The 16,590-nt window shown below is 44.1% G+C and overlaps 1 protein-coding gene across 9 annotated transcripts; it reads right to left on the reverse strand.

Moving 5' to 3' along the window:
* Positions 1-777: 777 nt before the first annotated feature.
* On the reverse strand, positions 778-16,205 carry CNBP (CCHC-type zinc finger nucleic acid binding protein). 9 transcript variants are annotated; one of them, XM_025377911.1, is made up of 5 exons: positions 15,980-16,148; positions 3,580-3,696; positions 3,369-3,461; positions 3,002-3,200; positions 778-1,861 (listed from the first exon to the last, which is right to left on the reverse strand). In XM_025377911.1, exons 2-5 carry the CDS (start codon positions 3,680-3,682, stop codon positions 1,744-1,746), a joined length of 513 nt encoding a protein of 170 aa, XP_025233696.1. In that variant the 5' UTR covers positions 3,683-3,696; positions 15,980-16,148; the 3' UTR covers positions 778-1,743. The 9 variants fall into 9 exon arrangements, with proteins under 9 accessions (XP_025233696.1, XP_025233691.1, XP_025233697.1 ...); XM_025377906.1 differs by having other exon boundaries at positions 780-1,861; positions 3,559-3,696; positions 15,980-16,205; XM_025377912.1 differs by having other exon boundaries at positions 780-1,861; positions 3,369-3,431; positions 3,559-3,696; positions 15,980-16,163.
* Positions 16,206-16,590: the final 385 nt, after the last annotated feature.

The following is a 16,590-nucleotide window of genomic DNA, read 5'->3' on the forward strand; positions in this document are numbered from 1 at the left end:
ACATTGGCTCATCTGAGGTCAACAGTTGGAAACCAGCCTGACCAACAAGGTGAAACCCCGTCTCTACTAAAAATACAAAAATTAGCTGGGTGTGGTGGCAGACACCTGTAGTCCCAGCTACTTGGGAGGCTGAGGCAGGAGAACTAATTGAAGTGGGGGGCAGGGGCAGGGGCGGGGGCGGCGGCTGCAGTGAGCTGAGATCGTACCATTGCACTCTAGCCTGGGCAACAGAGCGAGATTGTGTCTCAAAAAACACAAAACGCTAAAACAGCAATGGTATTAAAACTGTTCAGAATGGGACGGACACGGTGGCTCACGCCTGTAATACTAGCACTTTGGGAGGGGGAGGCAGGTGGATCACCTGAGGTCAGGAGTTTGAGACCAGCCCGACCAACATGGTGAAACCCCGTCTCAACTAAAAATACAAAAAATTAGCAGAGCGTGGTGGCAGGTGCCTGTAATCCCAGCTACTCAGGAGGCTGAGGCAGGAGAATTGCTTGAACCCGGGAGGTGGAGGTTGCAGTGAGCCGAGATTCCATCACTGCACTCCAGCCTGGGCAACAGAGCAAGACTCCATCTCCAAAATAAAACAAAACCACCACCACCAAAAAACTTGTTCAGACTGAACACAGAACTCAAGGGCATTATTATAATGCATTACAAAGAGAATTTTCTATAGCTTTGCACAAGTATCTAAATCCTATACATCCTTTTAACAGCAATTTTCATTATTGAAGACATGACTTAAGTACAAAAAGAAAAGTCCAAACTGTCAGCTTTCAGTCCTCCACATTCCCCTCTTTAATATGGTATTTTGCACTATATACATTAATGAAAATTTGAAACAAAAAAGAACTTTACTCAAACTCCCCTTCCTCCTCCAGCTTTATTGGAATAGTTTAAAATTACATTTCTATTTTCTAGGACTTCAGTTGCTCTTTCCATCTGACTTTTAAAAACTGATTACAGCAAATGAAACACAGTTGTCTAAGTGATATAGTATACAAAAATAACATCTTGATTTCTGTGAAAATGCATTTCTCTGCAATTCCTGAATAGCTCCAAATTATGCTAACTCTGAGCATTGATGTTTACTCTGGGTTTTAGATTTAGTCTTTGAAAAAAATGTGTTCTAAACCTTTGCCATCACCATCTATGTGTCCAACATCAACACTGTGATGAAGTTGTTCCTGTTTAGGCTTTTATTCCGATTTCTCTCGAACAGCCATTAACACGCATGTTTATCTTTTTGTTTACTCCCACTCAACTGTATGTTCTATGTAGGGCCTGATACAGATGTTACTTGATGTTATTTAATAGCTACTGAGGTCAGACAATCCAAGGCCATCATTATACTAAAATTAAAGTTATTTATGGAAGTTCATAGACACTTCCAGAATTGGTTTTACCTCCTACATGGGAACATGTTCAACAAACCCAGGACGGGCTTACTGGTCTGACTCAACTCTTCCCATTCATCAATCCCTATTCACCAGTGGCACGGAAAGGGGGTTCTTTAACAAAGCATTATACATAACACCTCTACCAAACTAAACATAAACTTTTTTTTGTAGTTAAATGCAGAAAGTCGGTTTTTTCCACCCCTTTCCTCCTTTTACACGGCAAGTAAAGCTCACTGGCCTGGGAGTTGCCTCTATCTGCCAACCTTTGGCCAGTGAAGAGGATTCAGAGAAAATAATACAACCATCAATCAGAAAAAGGAGGGGCGACAAAGGAAAATAATTAGGCTGTAGCCTCAATTGTGCATTCCCGTGCAAGGTGCCCTGACTCGCCACAGCGGTAACAGTTGACTTCACTTGTCTTGCTGCAGTTGATGGCTACATGACCAGTTTCACCACACCTAAAAAAGAAATTAAAATACTTTTCACAATGGGCCTCAGAACAAAACTGTCTACCAAAGCAACAGTCACGATGCCGAACAAAACGCCTGATCCTTGTCTTCATGCAATTAATCCCTAAGGTTTCACAGATATGTACACAACATTTATCAAATTATATACTTTACATGTCACAAACAGGCAAAGATTTCTGGTTACATGATAAAAGATTTATGTGTATTAATTATAGAGCTTTCTATGAAGTCTCTGGAAGTTTCAAACCGTAACACTCTTTTTTTTTTTTTTTTTTGAGACGGAGTCTCGCTCTGTAGCCCAGGCTGGAGTGCAGTGGCCAGATCTCAGCTCACTGCAAGCTCCGCCTCCCAGGTTCACGCCATTCTCCTGCCTCAGCCTCCTGAGTAGCTGGGACTACAGGCGCCCGCCACCTCGCCCGGCTAGTTTTTTGTATTTTTTTAGTGGAGACGGGGTTTCACCGTGTTAGCCAGGATGGTCTCGATCTCCCGACCTCGTGATCCGCCCGTCTCGGCCTCCCAAAGTGCTGGGATTACAGGCTTGAGCCACCGCGCCCGGCTCAAACTGTAACACTCTTATTTTTACGTATTAAAAAAATCCAGTTGTTAGGCCGGGCATGGTGTCTCAAGTCTGTAATCCCAGCACTTTGGGAGGCCGAGACGGGCGGATCACGGGGTCAGGAGATCAAGACCACCCTGGCTAACACGGTGAAACCCCGTCTCTACTAAAAAATACAAAAAACTAGCCAGGCGAGGTGGTGGGCGCCTGTAGTCCCAGCTACTCTGGAGGCCTAGGCGGGAAAATGGCGTAAACCCGGGAGGCGGAGCTTGCAGTGAGCTGAGATCCGGTCACTGCACTCCAGCCCGGGGGACAGAGCGAAACTCTGTCTCAAAAAAAAAAAAAAAAAAATCCAGTTGTTTAAACTGTCCTTGTACCATAAGCCACAGGATATCAGGGCAGAATACAGAATTATATACAGACAGACTGCCAGTTACGTATGGTGAAAATTGGTCGTATCTGGTCACAGCTAACTTTCACTGAATTTATTAAGGCCCTTCCATTTATAGCTAATTCATTTCTGGAAGAATCTCTGCAATGAGTTTTCTTCTAACAACATTCTGACACCTTACCTATAGCACTTCACTTTGGTGCAGTCTTTTTGAATGTGTCCGAATTCTCCACAAGAATAGCACTTCTGCTCATCTGCATGGTCGCAGTCACGAGCCAGATGGCCTGGTTTGCCACAGTTGTAGCAGCATTGCTCTCGCTCTCTCTTGGGCTCCTTGCAGTCCTTGGCAATGTGGCCACCTCTACCGCAGTTATAGCAGGCTTCAACAATAAGGAAAAGAAACAGACCAAGACTATAAAACCTTTACAAAGTGTTATGTTTTAAATTATACAATATAAAACCTCAAAGGTGGAAATGCTATACGCAGTTGCATGTGCTCACCTCTCCAAACTCTAGAGGGGGATAAAAAGGAAGTGTTAAATACTTACCATCCTCCTGAAGATCACAATCCTTGGCAAGATGACCAGACTCACCACAGCGGTAACAGATGTCTGGAAGAGATGAGGAAACAAACTGGAAACCTGTTTTGAGCAAAAACAAAGAGAATTTGGCTAGTCAGACCAGTCTTGATACTAACAAATACTGAAGTACTTCAAATTTTTCTATTCGACAAAATACCTCTATCCGAGGTAAAACCACCTCTGCCACGGCTTCTCATTCCACGACCACGGCCTCCACCAGTAGGACATTCCCGGGCCCAGTGGCCAGATCGTCCACACTTGAAGCACTCATTGCTGCTCATGGCTGCAGTCAGATCTTTGAAATATTAAAAGTAACAACATTAAACCACTGAAAGTTCTTTTAACTTTTATTCTCCGTTAAATGTATTTTTGGAAAACTATTCTGGGGGAGAAAGCTAGCTAATGTATCAGTTAAAAAAATAGCTGGGTGCAGAGGCTCACGCCTGTAATCCCAGCACTTTGGGAGGCCAAGGTGGGTGGATCACGAGATCGAGACCATCTTGGCTAACATGGTGAAACCCCATCTCTACTAAAAATCCAAAAAGTAGCCAGGTAAGGTGGCGGGCGCCTGTAATCCCAGCTACTTTGGGAGGCTGACGCAGGAGAATGGAGTGAACCCGGGAGGCGGAGCTTCCAGTGAGCTGAGATGGTGCCACAGGATTCCAGCCTGGGCAACAGAGTGAGACTCCGTCTCAAAAAAATAATCATACAACTACATGCTTATTATAGACCTATTACAATATACACGTTAATAGTTATTGATGGAAGTGATGGAATTTACAGGGTTAGGGTCAGTGAAAATCCATTATGAGAACAAATAATTGGTAGTGGCCAGGCGCAGTGGCTCACACCTGTAATCCTAGCACTTTGGGAGGCCGAGGCAGGTGGATCATCTGAGGTCAGGAGTTTGACACCAGCCTGGCCAACATGGCGAAATTCCGTCTCTATTAAAAATACAAAAAATAGCCGGGCATGGTGGCATGCGCCTGTAATCCCAGCTACTCAGGAGGCTGAGGCAGAAGAATCACTTGAACCTGAGAGGTGGAGGTTGCAGTGAGCAGAGATCACGTCACTGCACTCCAGTCTAGGGGACAAAGTAAGACATACACACACACTCACGCACACAGAAAATGGATTCTCAGAGTGAGGAGTCAGTGAAGGAAAATACTCTCTTAACCTTAGCACCTGATATAGTACCTAGTTATACTGCAGCACTTGCCTGGTGACTGAGATATTCCTTAGAACAGGTATGTTAAAACAAATGCAAGATACAAATTTTATCTCTAGATGGTACAACTACAGTAGGCCCTCCATATCCATGGGTTCTGCATCCATGGATTCAACCAACCTGGGAATAAAAATATTCAGTGGAAAAAAAAGTTGCATCTGTATTGAACATGCAGACTTTTCTTGCCATTATTCCCTAAACAATATGCTAACAACTACTTATTCAGCATTTACATTGTGTTAGGTATTATAAGTAATGTAGAGATGATTTTAAAGTATATAAAAAGATGTGCAAAGGTTCTAATGCAAGTAGTACACTACTTTATATCAGGGACTTGAACATAGGAGGATTTTGGTATCTGAGGGAGTTCGTGGAACCACTTCTCCACAGATACCAAGAGACGACTGTATAATAAAAACACTAGGAAAATGACAAGTTACACCAAAGCGCTAATAATGGCACATACAGCACTGGGAAAATTTGTGTTTTGTTTTCTTTTTATTCTCCCCTTTCCAAATGTTTCTGTAATTTTACATTTTAAACAATGCAACTTAGAATTTCATAATAAACTCCTTTAATTGGGTATCATTTTAAAATAAAAATAAAACTCCCACTAAAGCAAATGGATTTTGTACTTCTTATGTAATAATCTAAAAATAAATTGAGGCTATTCTTAAAATAGAATGAAATGGAATAGAATGGAATGAAAACAATGTAACTATATTTTCACACTTCCATATCTCAATATTTTTACTCTGAATTCCATTGTCAAACAATGGCACACAAAGTCGTATTTTAAATATCCTCTCAAACCTAAGCACAGGCATCATCATCTAGAAAAACGTATTTCCAACTGAGTAAAACTGACTGGATAATGGAATTAGCTAACCCAACCACAGCACCAAAGACCCAAAAGGCAGTCAGAAAAATGGCAAGGTTCTCCACTTTCAGTAACTAACTTTTTACTAACTCTTGCCACTTGCCTACGAACGTATTACCAAAAAAAATTATTTGGCTATGAGCTATTGGTGCTTTCAGATGCACAAAACATATTTCTAGTCAGAAGAAACCAGACAGTGAAGGAGATTAAAAACAGATTTTCACAGAATTTCAAACAGTATCTGCTTTGTAATCATTCTTTCTTAACTATACTAGTATCAAGCATCCTAAATTATGTAAAGTATTTGCCGATTTCCACCAAAGGGAAAATTCAGGATTAAAAAAAAAAAAAAAAAAATGAATGGCAGCCTGGGTGCAGTGGCTCACATCTGTAATCCCAGCGCTTTGGGAGGCCAAGGAAGACAGATCACCTGAGGTTGGGAGTTCGAGATCAGCCTGGCCAACATGGTGAAACCTCGTCTCTACTAAACATGCAAAATTAGCCAGGCTTGGTGGCGCATGCCTATAATCCCAGCTACTCGGGAGGCTGAGGCAGGAGAATTGCTTGAACCCAGGAGGTAGAGGTGGCAGTGAGCCGAGATCACACAATTGCACTCCAACCTGGGCTACAAGAGCGAAATTCTGTCTCAAAAAAAAAAAAAAAAAAAAAAAAAAAAGGCATATAAAATAGTGTATCTTCTCCAGTTGAGCTCATTTAACTATTGCTCTCAAGGAATTATTTACACATAAATGATTACTTTTAAAGTATAATCCAGACAATCTGCAAGGCCTGAATATTTTATAATTTGATATTTAAACAAGATACATCTTGTTTAAAATACAAAACCAGGCTGGGCGCGGTGGCTCACGCCTGTACTCCCAGCACTTTGGGAGGCCAAGACAGGTGGATCATGAGGTCAGGAGATGGAGACCATCCTGGCTAACACGGTGAAACTCCGTCTCTACTAAAAATACAAAAAAAAAAAAAAAAAATTAGCCAAGCGTGGTGGCTGGCGCCTGTAGTCCCAGTTACTCAGGAGGCTGAGGCAGGAGAATGGCGTGAACCTGGGAGGCGGAGCTTGCAGTCAGCTGAGATTGCGCCACTGCACTCCAGTCTGGGCAAGACTCTGTCTCAAACAAAACAAAACAAAACAAAACAAGGCTGGGCACAGTGGCTCACACCTGTAATCCCAGCACTTTGGATGCCAAGGCAAGAGGATCACCTGAGGTCAAGAGTTTGAGATCAGTCTGAACAACACAGTAAAACTCCATCTCTACTAAAAATACAAAATTAGGCCAGACACGGTGGCTCACGCTTGTAAGCCCAGCACTTTGGGAGGCAGGTGGATCATGAGGTCAGGAGATCAAGACCATCCTGGCCAACATGGTGAAACCCCAACTCTACTAAAATAAAAAAATTAGCCGGGTGTGGCAGTGCGCACCTGTAGTCCGAGCTACTTGAGAGAAGCTGAGGCAGGAGAATCGCCTGAATCTGGGAGGCGGAGGTTGCAGTGAGCTGAGATCGGGCCACTGCACTCCAGCCTGGGCGACAGACCGAGACTCCGTCTCAAAAAACAAAAATGTTCTGTAAAAAAGATACGCACCTCAGTGGCAAAGGCAGAACTTTGCACACTAGAACAGAAGTTTTACATGTTTTGCCTTTTTTTTTTTTTTTTTTTTGTGATGGAGTCTCGCTCTGTCACCAGGCTAGAATATGGTGGCACAATCTTGGCTCACTGCAACCTTAACCTCCCGGGTTCAAGCAATTCCCCTGCCTCAGCCTCCACATAGCTGGGACTACAGGCGTGCACCACTATGCCCGGCTAATTTTTTGTATTTTAGTAGAGACAAGTTTCACCATGTTGGCCAGGATGGTCTCGACCTCCTGACCTCGTGATCTGCCTGCCTTGGTCTCCCGAAGTGCTGGGATTACAGGCGTGAGCCACCGCGCCCAGCCTGTTTTGCCGCTTTTAGTCACACACAATTTTACTAGAGTAAATTAATGCTAATAAAGAAAACAAAAACAAAAACAAAACACTAAGCCTTAAAAGGGAAGAAAAACATTAATAGCCTTCAAACATCATCAATATGACATGCTTTTTAAAGAGGTCTTTCAGTGTCCTTAGGTACTATGTACGCAATCTGTCCTCTCCTCCCTTTGGCCAACCCTATCAGAGTGAATCAGGTGGTCTACAGTTTCACTGGTAACTGGTCCCTTGCGATAGGCTTGTCTCTTTAACAACATTATTAAACTAACTGCTTTCCACAATGTTTTAGACTCACACTACTTATATTAGGCAGCAGGTCCCGATCCTAGCACTCATCTCATATGAGTGTATTTAGTTAAAGGTCTTTACAGAATTCCATGATATTCCTTAGGAAAACTAAGGTAAGGTAAGACAGCTGAGAATCATGGCTCCATGAGTCTGTCTCATTGCCTATGACTGCTCCTGGCTGGATTCTCACTGCACTGTCCTGGTCTCCCCTGCTCCTTTTCCACCTGTCACAACTTTTTCCAACCTTCGTGGGCCAACTCAAATGCCAACTCTATAAAAGAATCTGACTACATCTCCCAGCCTGGAACTATCCTTCCTATTAAGTCCCAGGACACTCTGTTAATATCTGTCTAATGGCAGTACCACATTGCCTTGTATCATATTCCTTGAAGGTAGAGACCAAGTAATTAACCTTTGAATCATCGAACATCCCATACAGTTATCCTTTTAGTAGCCATCATGTAACTCAGTATTTTAATTAATTTTTTTTGGGGGGGGGCAGGGGTCTTTAGTAATTTGGTGAATGAAACTACTGACCCAATCCAATCTAATCAAGTACTAACAACAAAGCATCTAAATTACTGCTATCAGTCACCAGAGTTACTGCACCATTAATTTAAAGTAATGATGTATTCTCAATTTTGTATTCACTAAGGACTGACTACAGTCACTCTCTGAAACTCTCAGCTTTCTGAAACCATAGGTAAGATTCTGCCCAAATGAATTTAGGATCCACAACTTTCAGCTTCTGACAGGGATCAGGGCCAACCACTCAAAGGACATTTCCAATGTAACTTTTTTACAAATCCAGTAACAGAAGTATCTTCTACTTGTAATTGTTATTTTTGGGATTCCAGTCTATAATAAAGCAAAGACTAGAAAATATCAAAGGAAGAAAACTGCTGAATCATAAAACCATGAAAATTAGATTTTTTTCAGATTATCTAACACCATCCCCACGTGTGGCTAGGAAATTTACACCCAAGACAACTAAAAAAGCCAGCAGCCAGACCAGAACCTCTAATTTGTCATCCAGGTTCTATTAGTCCAAGAATTCATAATCAATTAGACTTCAGTACTATTTTATGCAATGCTACAAAACATACATACTAACTTCAATAAAAAATAAAATGTTTTTCACTTTTGTCAGGCAGCCGGAAAACACTTATTTTCTTCCTTTTGCTAAAAACCACTAATATAAGGGACCAGTTACTAAAGGTTCCTTGGGTTTGTTTTCTCTGGAAAAAAGTTTTCATGAAACCTGATATATGTATACTGCACTGATGTAGCCTGCCTGACACCGTAAGAGATTTTGGAACCACACTCAACCTGGGTTAATCACTTAACCCAGTTTAACTACTTGCTGTGTTACCTCAAAGACATCTGACTACCCATCTCTGTCTTACTTGTAAAAGGGAAATAATAAAACTGATGTGTGGGCCGGGCGCGGTGGCTCAAGCCTGTAATCCCAGCACTTTGGGAGGCCGAGACGGGCGGATCACGAGGTCAGGAGATGGAGACCATCCTGGCTAACACGGTGAAACCCCGTCTCTACTAAAAATACAAAAAAACTAGCCGGGCGAGGTGGCGGGCGCCTGTAGTCCCAGCTACTCGGGAGGCTGAGGCAGGAGAATGGCGTGAACACGGGAGGCGGAGCTTGCAGTGAGCTGAGATCTGGCCACTGTACTCCAGCCTGGGCGGCAGAGCAAGACTCCGTCTCAAAAAAAAAAAACTGATGTGTGGTAAGAATTGTTACACAGTACCTTGTGCTTAATATATATTCAATTTAATAACCAAAGTTTTTGTCTTCTAGGTACATATTCTTTCCACTTTTGCCAATTACCTTAGACTGCTTACAGACAGTAGACAGAACTCAGTCCAATGTCTATTACATAGCAGGTTTAGAGTGAGACTAACTGCTTCTACTTGTTTCCCATCTTACAGTCTATTTCCTGAATGGAATGGAAAAGAGATTAAGAGGAGAAAAACTGGTGATTTCCAAATCAGTTCACATTTTCAACTACCAGACATCAAGATATTTGTCCTAAGTTTCAATTTTTGTGTATCAAATTTTTATGATACAAACCACTTTAAAGGGTGGCAGGAGCACAGGGCATGCCAGGCAAGAGAAGAAATGACTAAGACAGTCAACAGAAGGTCTGGACCAGGCCGGGTGGCCCATGCCTGTAATCCCAGCATCTTGGGAGGCCGAGGCAGATGGATCACCTGAGGTCAGGAGTTTGAGACCAGCTGGCCAACATGGTGAAACCCTGTCTCTACTAAAAATACAAAAATTAGCTGGACGTGGTGGCGTGTGCCTGTAATCCCAGCTATTCAGGAGGCTGACGCACAAGAATTGTTTGAACCCAGGAGGCAAAGTTTGCAATGAGCCCAGATCGCACCACTGCACTCCAGCCTGGGTGAGAGTGAGATTCCGTCTCAAAAAAAAAAAAGGTCTGACAAGACTGACGATTCACTGAGGAGCCATGTATGCTAAACTAAGAGGGGTAACTATTTTTAAAATTTTGAACTTATCTTGGAATTAAAGAAACCACAAATGGTTACTAAATTTGTCTTCCTTAACGTAATTTTACCATACTATTAAGAACAAATCTAGTAAACTACTAAAATCTAATAGTATGTGGTCAAGACTAACAATCAGGGTTCTAATAAATAGAATGATCATAACTCGGTCCTACAAAATACATTTAAAATAAAGTAGCAACAGGAAAGTTGGAGATAAAAATGACACTAGCAAAGAAGGGTATGATTCTGGCTATCTTTATTACTTTATATGGTTTTCCTAACACTGCTGTACACATTCACATTTGTATATATCCTTACTTTTTGCAAGCTCAGGGTTATCCCTGACTCATTCACGTTGTTCACTTAATTCCATTTAGACCATATTGGAGCTTTTGCCCTCTGAATGTATATATGCATTATTATGCTCCATTAAGTCAGTTTGGTGTTTCAACATGGTAGTAAAACACTTCAGACTTTTTTTTTTTTTTTTTTGAGACACAGTCTCACTCTGTTGCCCACGCTGGAGTGCAGTGGCGTGATCTCGGCTCATTGCAAGCTCCGCCTCCCAGGTTCACTCCAATCTCCTGCCTCAGCTTCCCCAGTAGCTGGGACTATAGGTGCCCGCCACCACGCCTGGCTACTTTTTTTTTTTTTTTTTGTATTTTTAGTACAGACAGGGTTTCACCGTGTTAGCCAGGATGGTCTCGATCTCCTGACCTCATGATCCACCTGCCTCGGCCTCCCAAAGTGCTGGGATTACAGGCGTGAGCCACCGCACCCCACAGGGCAAGGGTTGCAGTGAGCTGAGATACCACCACAACAAAAGCAAAACTCTGCCTAAAAAAAAAAGCAATGAAAGGAAGCAATATACATTCTGTATTACCCGCATTCTAGCCAGAATAATGGAAAACAGAATACTTACCCGGGAGTAATTCTATATTTTTATCCCGGTTCCTGCATTTACTGCCTGACCTTGGTTAATTACATCCATTTCTGCCTGCCCCGAATTCTTGAAGGGTTTTAATTAATAGCTGGGTATCTATGAGTCAGGCATTAGTAAACATATCTATAATCTTACAACCTTACAAGTTATGTATTCTTGCTCCATTTTAATGACAAACTAAAGATCTGACATTGGCTGGGTGCAATGCCTCATGCCTGTCATCCCAGCACTTTGGGAGGCCGAGGTGGGCGGATCACAAGGTCAAGAGATATAAGACTATCCTGGCTAACACGGTGAAACCCCATCTCTACTAAAAATACAAAAAATTAGCTGGGCATGGTGGCAGGCATCTGCAGCCCCAGCTACTCAGGAGGCTGAGACAGGAGAATGGTGTGAACTCAGGAGGCGGAGGTTTCCTGGGCGACAGTGCGAGACTCCATCTCAAAAAGATAAAAAATAAGAAAATCTGACACCAAGTGACTTACCCAAAGCCACACAGCTAGAAAGTACTACAATCAGGATTTCAAGAGTCTCGCTCTAAATCCTCTGCAAAGGCTTTGGTTAAGAGTTGAGGCCGGGCACAGTGGCTCATGCCTGTAATCCCAGCACTCTGGGAGGCCAAGGCGAGAAGATCACTTGAGGTCGGCAGCCTAGCCAAAATGGTGAAACCCTGTCTCCACTAAAAATACAAAAATTAGCTGGCCATCGTGGTGCCTGCCTATAATCTCAGCTATTCAGGAGAGTGAGGCAAGAGAATCACTTGAACCCAGGAGGTGGAGGTTGCAGTGAGCTGAGATCATGCCATTTGCACTCCAGTGTGGATGACGGAGCGAGACTCCATCTCCAAAAAACAAAAACAAAAAAAACCTAAAAACACAAAAATTAGCCGGGCATGGTGGCACGTGCCTATGGTCCCAGCTACTCAGGAGGCTGAGGCAGGAGAATGGCTTGAACCCAGGAGGCAGAGCTTGCAGTGAGCTGAGATCCTGCCATTGTACTCCAGCCTGGGTGACAGAGCAAGACTCCATCTCAAGAAAAAAAAAAAAAATAAGTGGTAAAGTACACAAAAATGCTATGGTAATATATGACAAAAATGCTATTGTGTAATATTTTTAAAGTAGGGAATTATACCAATTCACTCCTTTCTTCAAAATATTACATAAAAGTATTACTACTATATATCTAGTAACTTAAAAAAAGCCACACATTTGAATTGTAATGCTGTATTCATTCTGTATTTCTCTTTAGATAAAAATCAAAGTAAAACTAGAACTGATAGCTTTAAAAAAAATCTACAGTCATAATTACTTTGAATTCATTCACACAGGTTTCTTGAATCTTAAGACAGGTATTTTCTTTAACTTCATGGCAGAATTTAGGAGTCTCACCAAACACACAAACACTGGCAACTTGATTCACTAGTTAACACCTCATTTGTATTTACAGGTGATCACTGTAGCACTCATATTCCTAATTAACAAAATCCTTCTAATTACAACTTGAAATTTGGTGGCCTCAAGTTCTCACCTTATTATCCCAGTAGTTTTAAACATGAAAATGCTGCATAGCTTACTGCAATCACTTAATAGCATTCCCTTGCTGCAGCAGCATCTGACACTGCCAGAACAGGAGTTCTATTAAGTGAGAAAGAGCGTTCTCCACGCAGCAGGTCAGGATGCCTTGGCATCATTCTTCTCGCTCTCTACTTACTGTCAAGAGGCTAGGAAGAGAAAAAAAGAACTTTTTTTTTTTTTTTTTTAATTTTTCATTCCTGCAAGGAAAAAAAAGCAAAACCTCTCTGTGGTCAAATCTTCAGCCAATAGAAAAATCATTCCAATTAGTCCAATGGTGGTGTCATTGCTTTTAGGCACCAGTTTGGTACTATCCCATATACATGCCACATATTTTTATTGAACTTTAAAAGACAAGTAGAATTATCGACCAGGCACGGTGGCTCAGGCCTTGTAATCCCAGCACTTTGGGAGGCCAAGGCGGGTGGATTACCTGAGGTCAGGAGATGGAGACCAGCCTGGCCAACATGGTGAAACCCCATCTCTACCAAAAAAATATATATATATACAAAAATTAGCCGGGCATGGTGGCATACGCCTGTAATCCCAGCTACTCGGGAGGCTGAGGCAGGAGAATTGCTTAAGCCCGGGAGACGGAGGTTGCAGTGAGCCAAGATTGTGCCACTGCACTCCAGCCAGGCCAACAGAGAAAGACTCTCAAAAGAGACAAGTAGAATTGTTACAAATCATATAACAAAACACATTTATACTTTAAAAAAAACATCTCCCTGCCTGTTCCAGATGTTCAAATGCCAGTTTAAGAAAAACCCGGCCGGGTACGGTGGCTCACGCCTGTAATCTTAGCACTTTGGGAGGCCGAGGGAGGCGGATCACAAGGTCAGAAGTTCAAGACCAGCCTGGCCAACATGGTGAAACCCCGTCTCTACTAAAAATACAAAACTTAGCTGCGTGGTGGTGGGCGCCTGTAATCCCAGCTACTGGGGAGGCTAAGGCAAGAGAATCGCTTGAATTTGCGAGGTGGAGGCTGCAGTGAGCTGAGATCAGGCCACTGCACTCCAGCCTGGGTGACAGTGTGAGACTCCATCTCAAAAAAAAAAAAAAAAAGAAAAAGAAAAAAAGAAAAACCCTGGTCTTCCACTGATTTGGTTCAAAATATTTTACAGACTGCATCATCTGTTTGAAATACATTACCTTTACTGTTAACAATATGAAAAAGTGGACCTTTAGTTCCTCAGAAAAACTGTTACTTTTTTAAAGGAAAACTGTTATCAAGAGATGAAATCTGAAAAACTTAAGTCTTTAATTCTACCCTTGGGAATGTAATAAATTATTCCTTTTATATTCCAATACACAAAGAGCTCTTGTAGACAAAAATCAGGCTGCTCAAACTAAAAACAGCATGTACCTAGGATCCTGGCAGTTTACAGGTGTTTGATTATCCTTAACCAGAGTAACTCATTAGAAGCATTTAAAACTATTTAGGAGGGGGGAGAGGGAAGCCCAGGAGATAAGAGCTACATTTCATATCTTTTTGAAACCCTCAAAGCTCTACACTCGTTATATTGCTTGAGCAAACAACATAAAATTGCTAATTTAAATTCGAATGGAAATAGTAACTGGTTACCTTTCACTCCAAAATTGGGTCAAACAATAGGAAAGGGGGAAAAAATCTACTTTTAAAATTTTAATTTAAAAGCAAGATGGGGATATTCATTAGACCTCCTTCACTTTGAAAAAGACAAAAAACGAATTCAGTTTTGGTTTCTCTTACCTCTTCTGAGTCCTTCTGAATAATGCCTGAAACACACTAGCTGAAAACACAGACGATTACTGAGCAATGTTCTCTTTTCACAAGACCCCCAAGACCAGAAGCAGTTACTTCCTTTGGAAGTGCCCTGTGGCTGAGGCCATGTGGTTAACATGTGGGAACAAGCACAAGCCTTACCCATAATAAAATCAACACCTAAACCCAAATGTGGACCATTATGCCATTCTAAAATAGGTTCTCACGATATGGAAAAATCTAGATGGAGGGGGCTAGTTGAATTTCGTGTCTCGTTTGTAATTACATCTGTTTCATTAATCCAAGAAATGATGCAGACTACCGCCCGCTGCTGTGGTTTTGGAGCTTTGACAAATTCGTGTTTTTTCTGGTAATGGCGCTTTTAAAGGATCCCAGCAACTTAAATCGTGTTGACTCAGGGAAAGTGAGCCCCATCAGCCTCTTTTCGAATGGTAATATAACACAAGCAACTTAGTATTTAAATGATAAAAATTCAAGAACCGGTAAACTATCAACTACGGGGAGTATAAACACTAAAGGCTCCCAAGTCTTCCAGCAGTGTCTCGCCACCCCCAACACAAGGGCTCCTTCAAGAATCCTTTTTTTTTTTTTAAAGACGGAGTCTCGCTCTGTTGCCCAGGCTGTAGTGGCGCGATTTCGGCTCACCACAACCTCCGCCTCCCGGGTTCACGCGATTTTCCTGTCTCAGCCTCCCGAGTAGCTGGGATTACAGAAGCCCGCCACCATGCCCGGCTAATTTTTGTGTTTTTAGTAGAGACAGAGTTTCACCATGTTGACCAGGCTGGTCTCGAACTCCTGACCTCGTGATCCGCCCGCCTCGGCCTCCCAAAGCGAGGGGATTACAGGCATGAGCCACCGCGCCCGGCCTAAGAACCCTTTTCTAAGGCCCCCAAAACCCTTGGCACATGGCCCGCCAGGCGCACGACCCCAGCACATGGCCGGCACGACTATACCCACCCCATCCCCCCTTCGTCGGAGCCTTTCCCCACCACACGGACTCCTTCCAGTGAGTTCCCGCCAAATCCACTCTCGACCCCTCATTCCGCGACCCTCGAAGCGTCAGGGCCTCGGCCCCAAGGGCGCACGGGCGGGCCTCCTCTGCCCTAAGCCTGCGGCCTGGGGTGCGGCCCTGGCGCCGAGAGACCCGCATGCTCGGCGACCCAGCTTTTCAGGACGAAGAAAGGACAAGAGTGTCGTCCGACAGCGGTGCGCCAGAAACCCGGGTCCGAGGCGGCGGCGGCAGCACCCGGGCTTCCCGCCTGACGCAGCAGCGGCGCAGGCCAAAGTGCGGCCGCCATCGCCGCCTCGCCGCTCCCTACCCTCTCTGTCCGCCACAGACCCGGCCCGCACTGCGGCTCCCTCAGCGCCGGCCCCCTCCCCCAGCCCTCACCTTCCGCGTCGGAGCGGACCCGCAGCGGCGGAGACTCGGACGCGGGCCTGGGGAAGACGGCTCGCAAGGTAGAGGCTGTTTATTTTGAGGGTCCTTGCCTGCGCCACACGCGGGTCTGCACACGGCCCCACATACGCCGCTGCGCACGGCTCTCCTCCGCCTCGCCCACGCGGCCAATCAGCGCGCGGGGTTCAGTAGTCCAATCAGTGTCGCCCGTGGGAGGGCCGCCCATCCAGAGCGCGGGGCGGGGCGGGGCGAGTGCTTCTGCGCGCCGCGGCCTTACACGCTGTGCCCCGGGCGCGGCCTTTTCCCGTCGGGATCCTGGTCCCGATGCTTCTCGGGCGGTTCCCAGCTGGGTCCGGGCCCGGCCGGACTGGGTGGAAATCTGGCTGACCTTGGTGGTCTGTCTTGTCAGCTGGAGCAAAGGGATGCCAGGGGACGGGTCTCGGTGCAGTGACTGCGATTAGCTTGGGGCCGCAGAAAGTTTCTCCCCCTTCTCGGGCTCCTGCCAGGCCCTTGGCTTTCAGAGCCAGGCCCGATTTCCAGATAACATTTAAGTTTGCAGAAAAGGGGATGCCAGGTCACGGTCGTCACGGCTGTGGGATGTAGGC

Source organism: Theropithecus gelada, chromosome 2 (assembly GCF_003255815.1).
Source record: "Theropithecus gelada isolate Dixy chromosome 2, Tgel_1.0, whole genome shotgun sequence".
In the NCBI taxonomy this organism is placed as follows: Eukaryota; Metazoa; Chordata; class Mammalia; order Primates; family Cercopithecidae; genus Theropithecus; species Theropithecus gelada.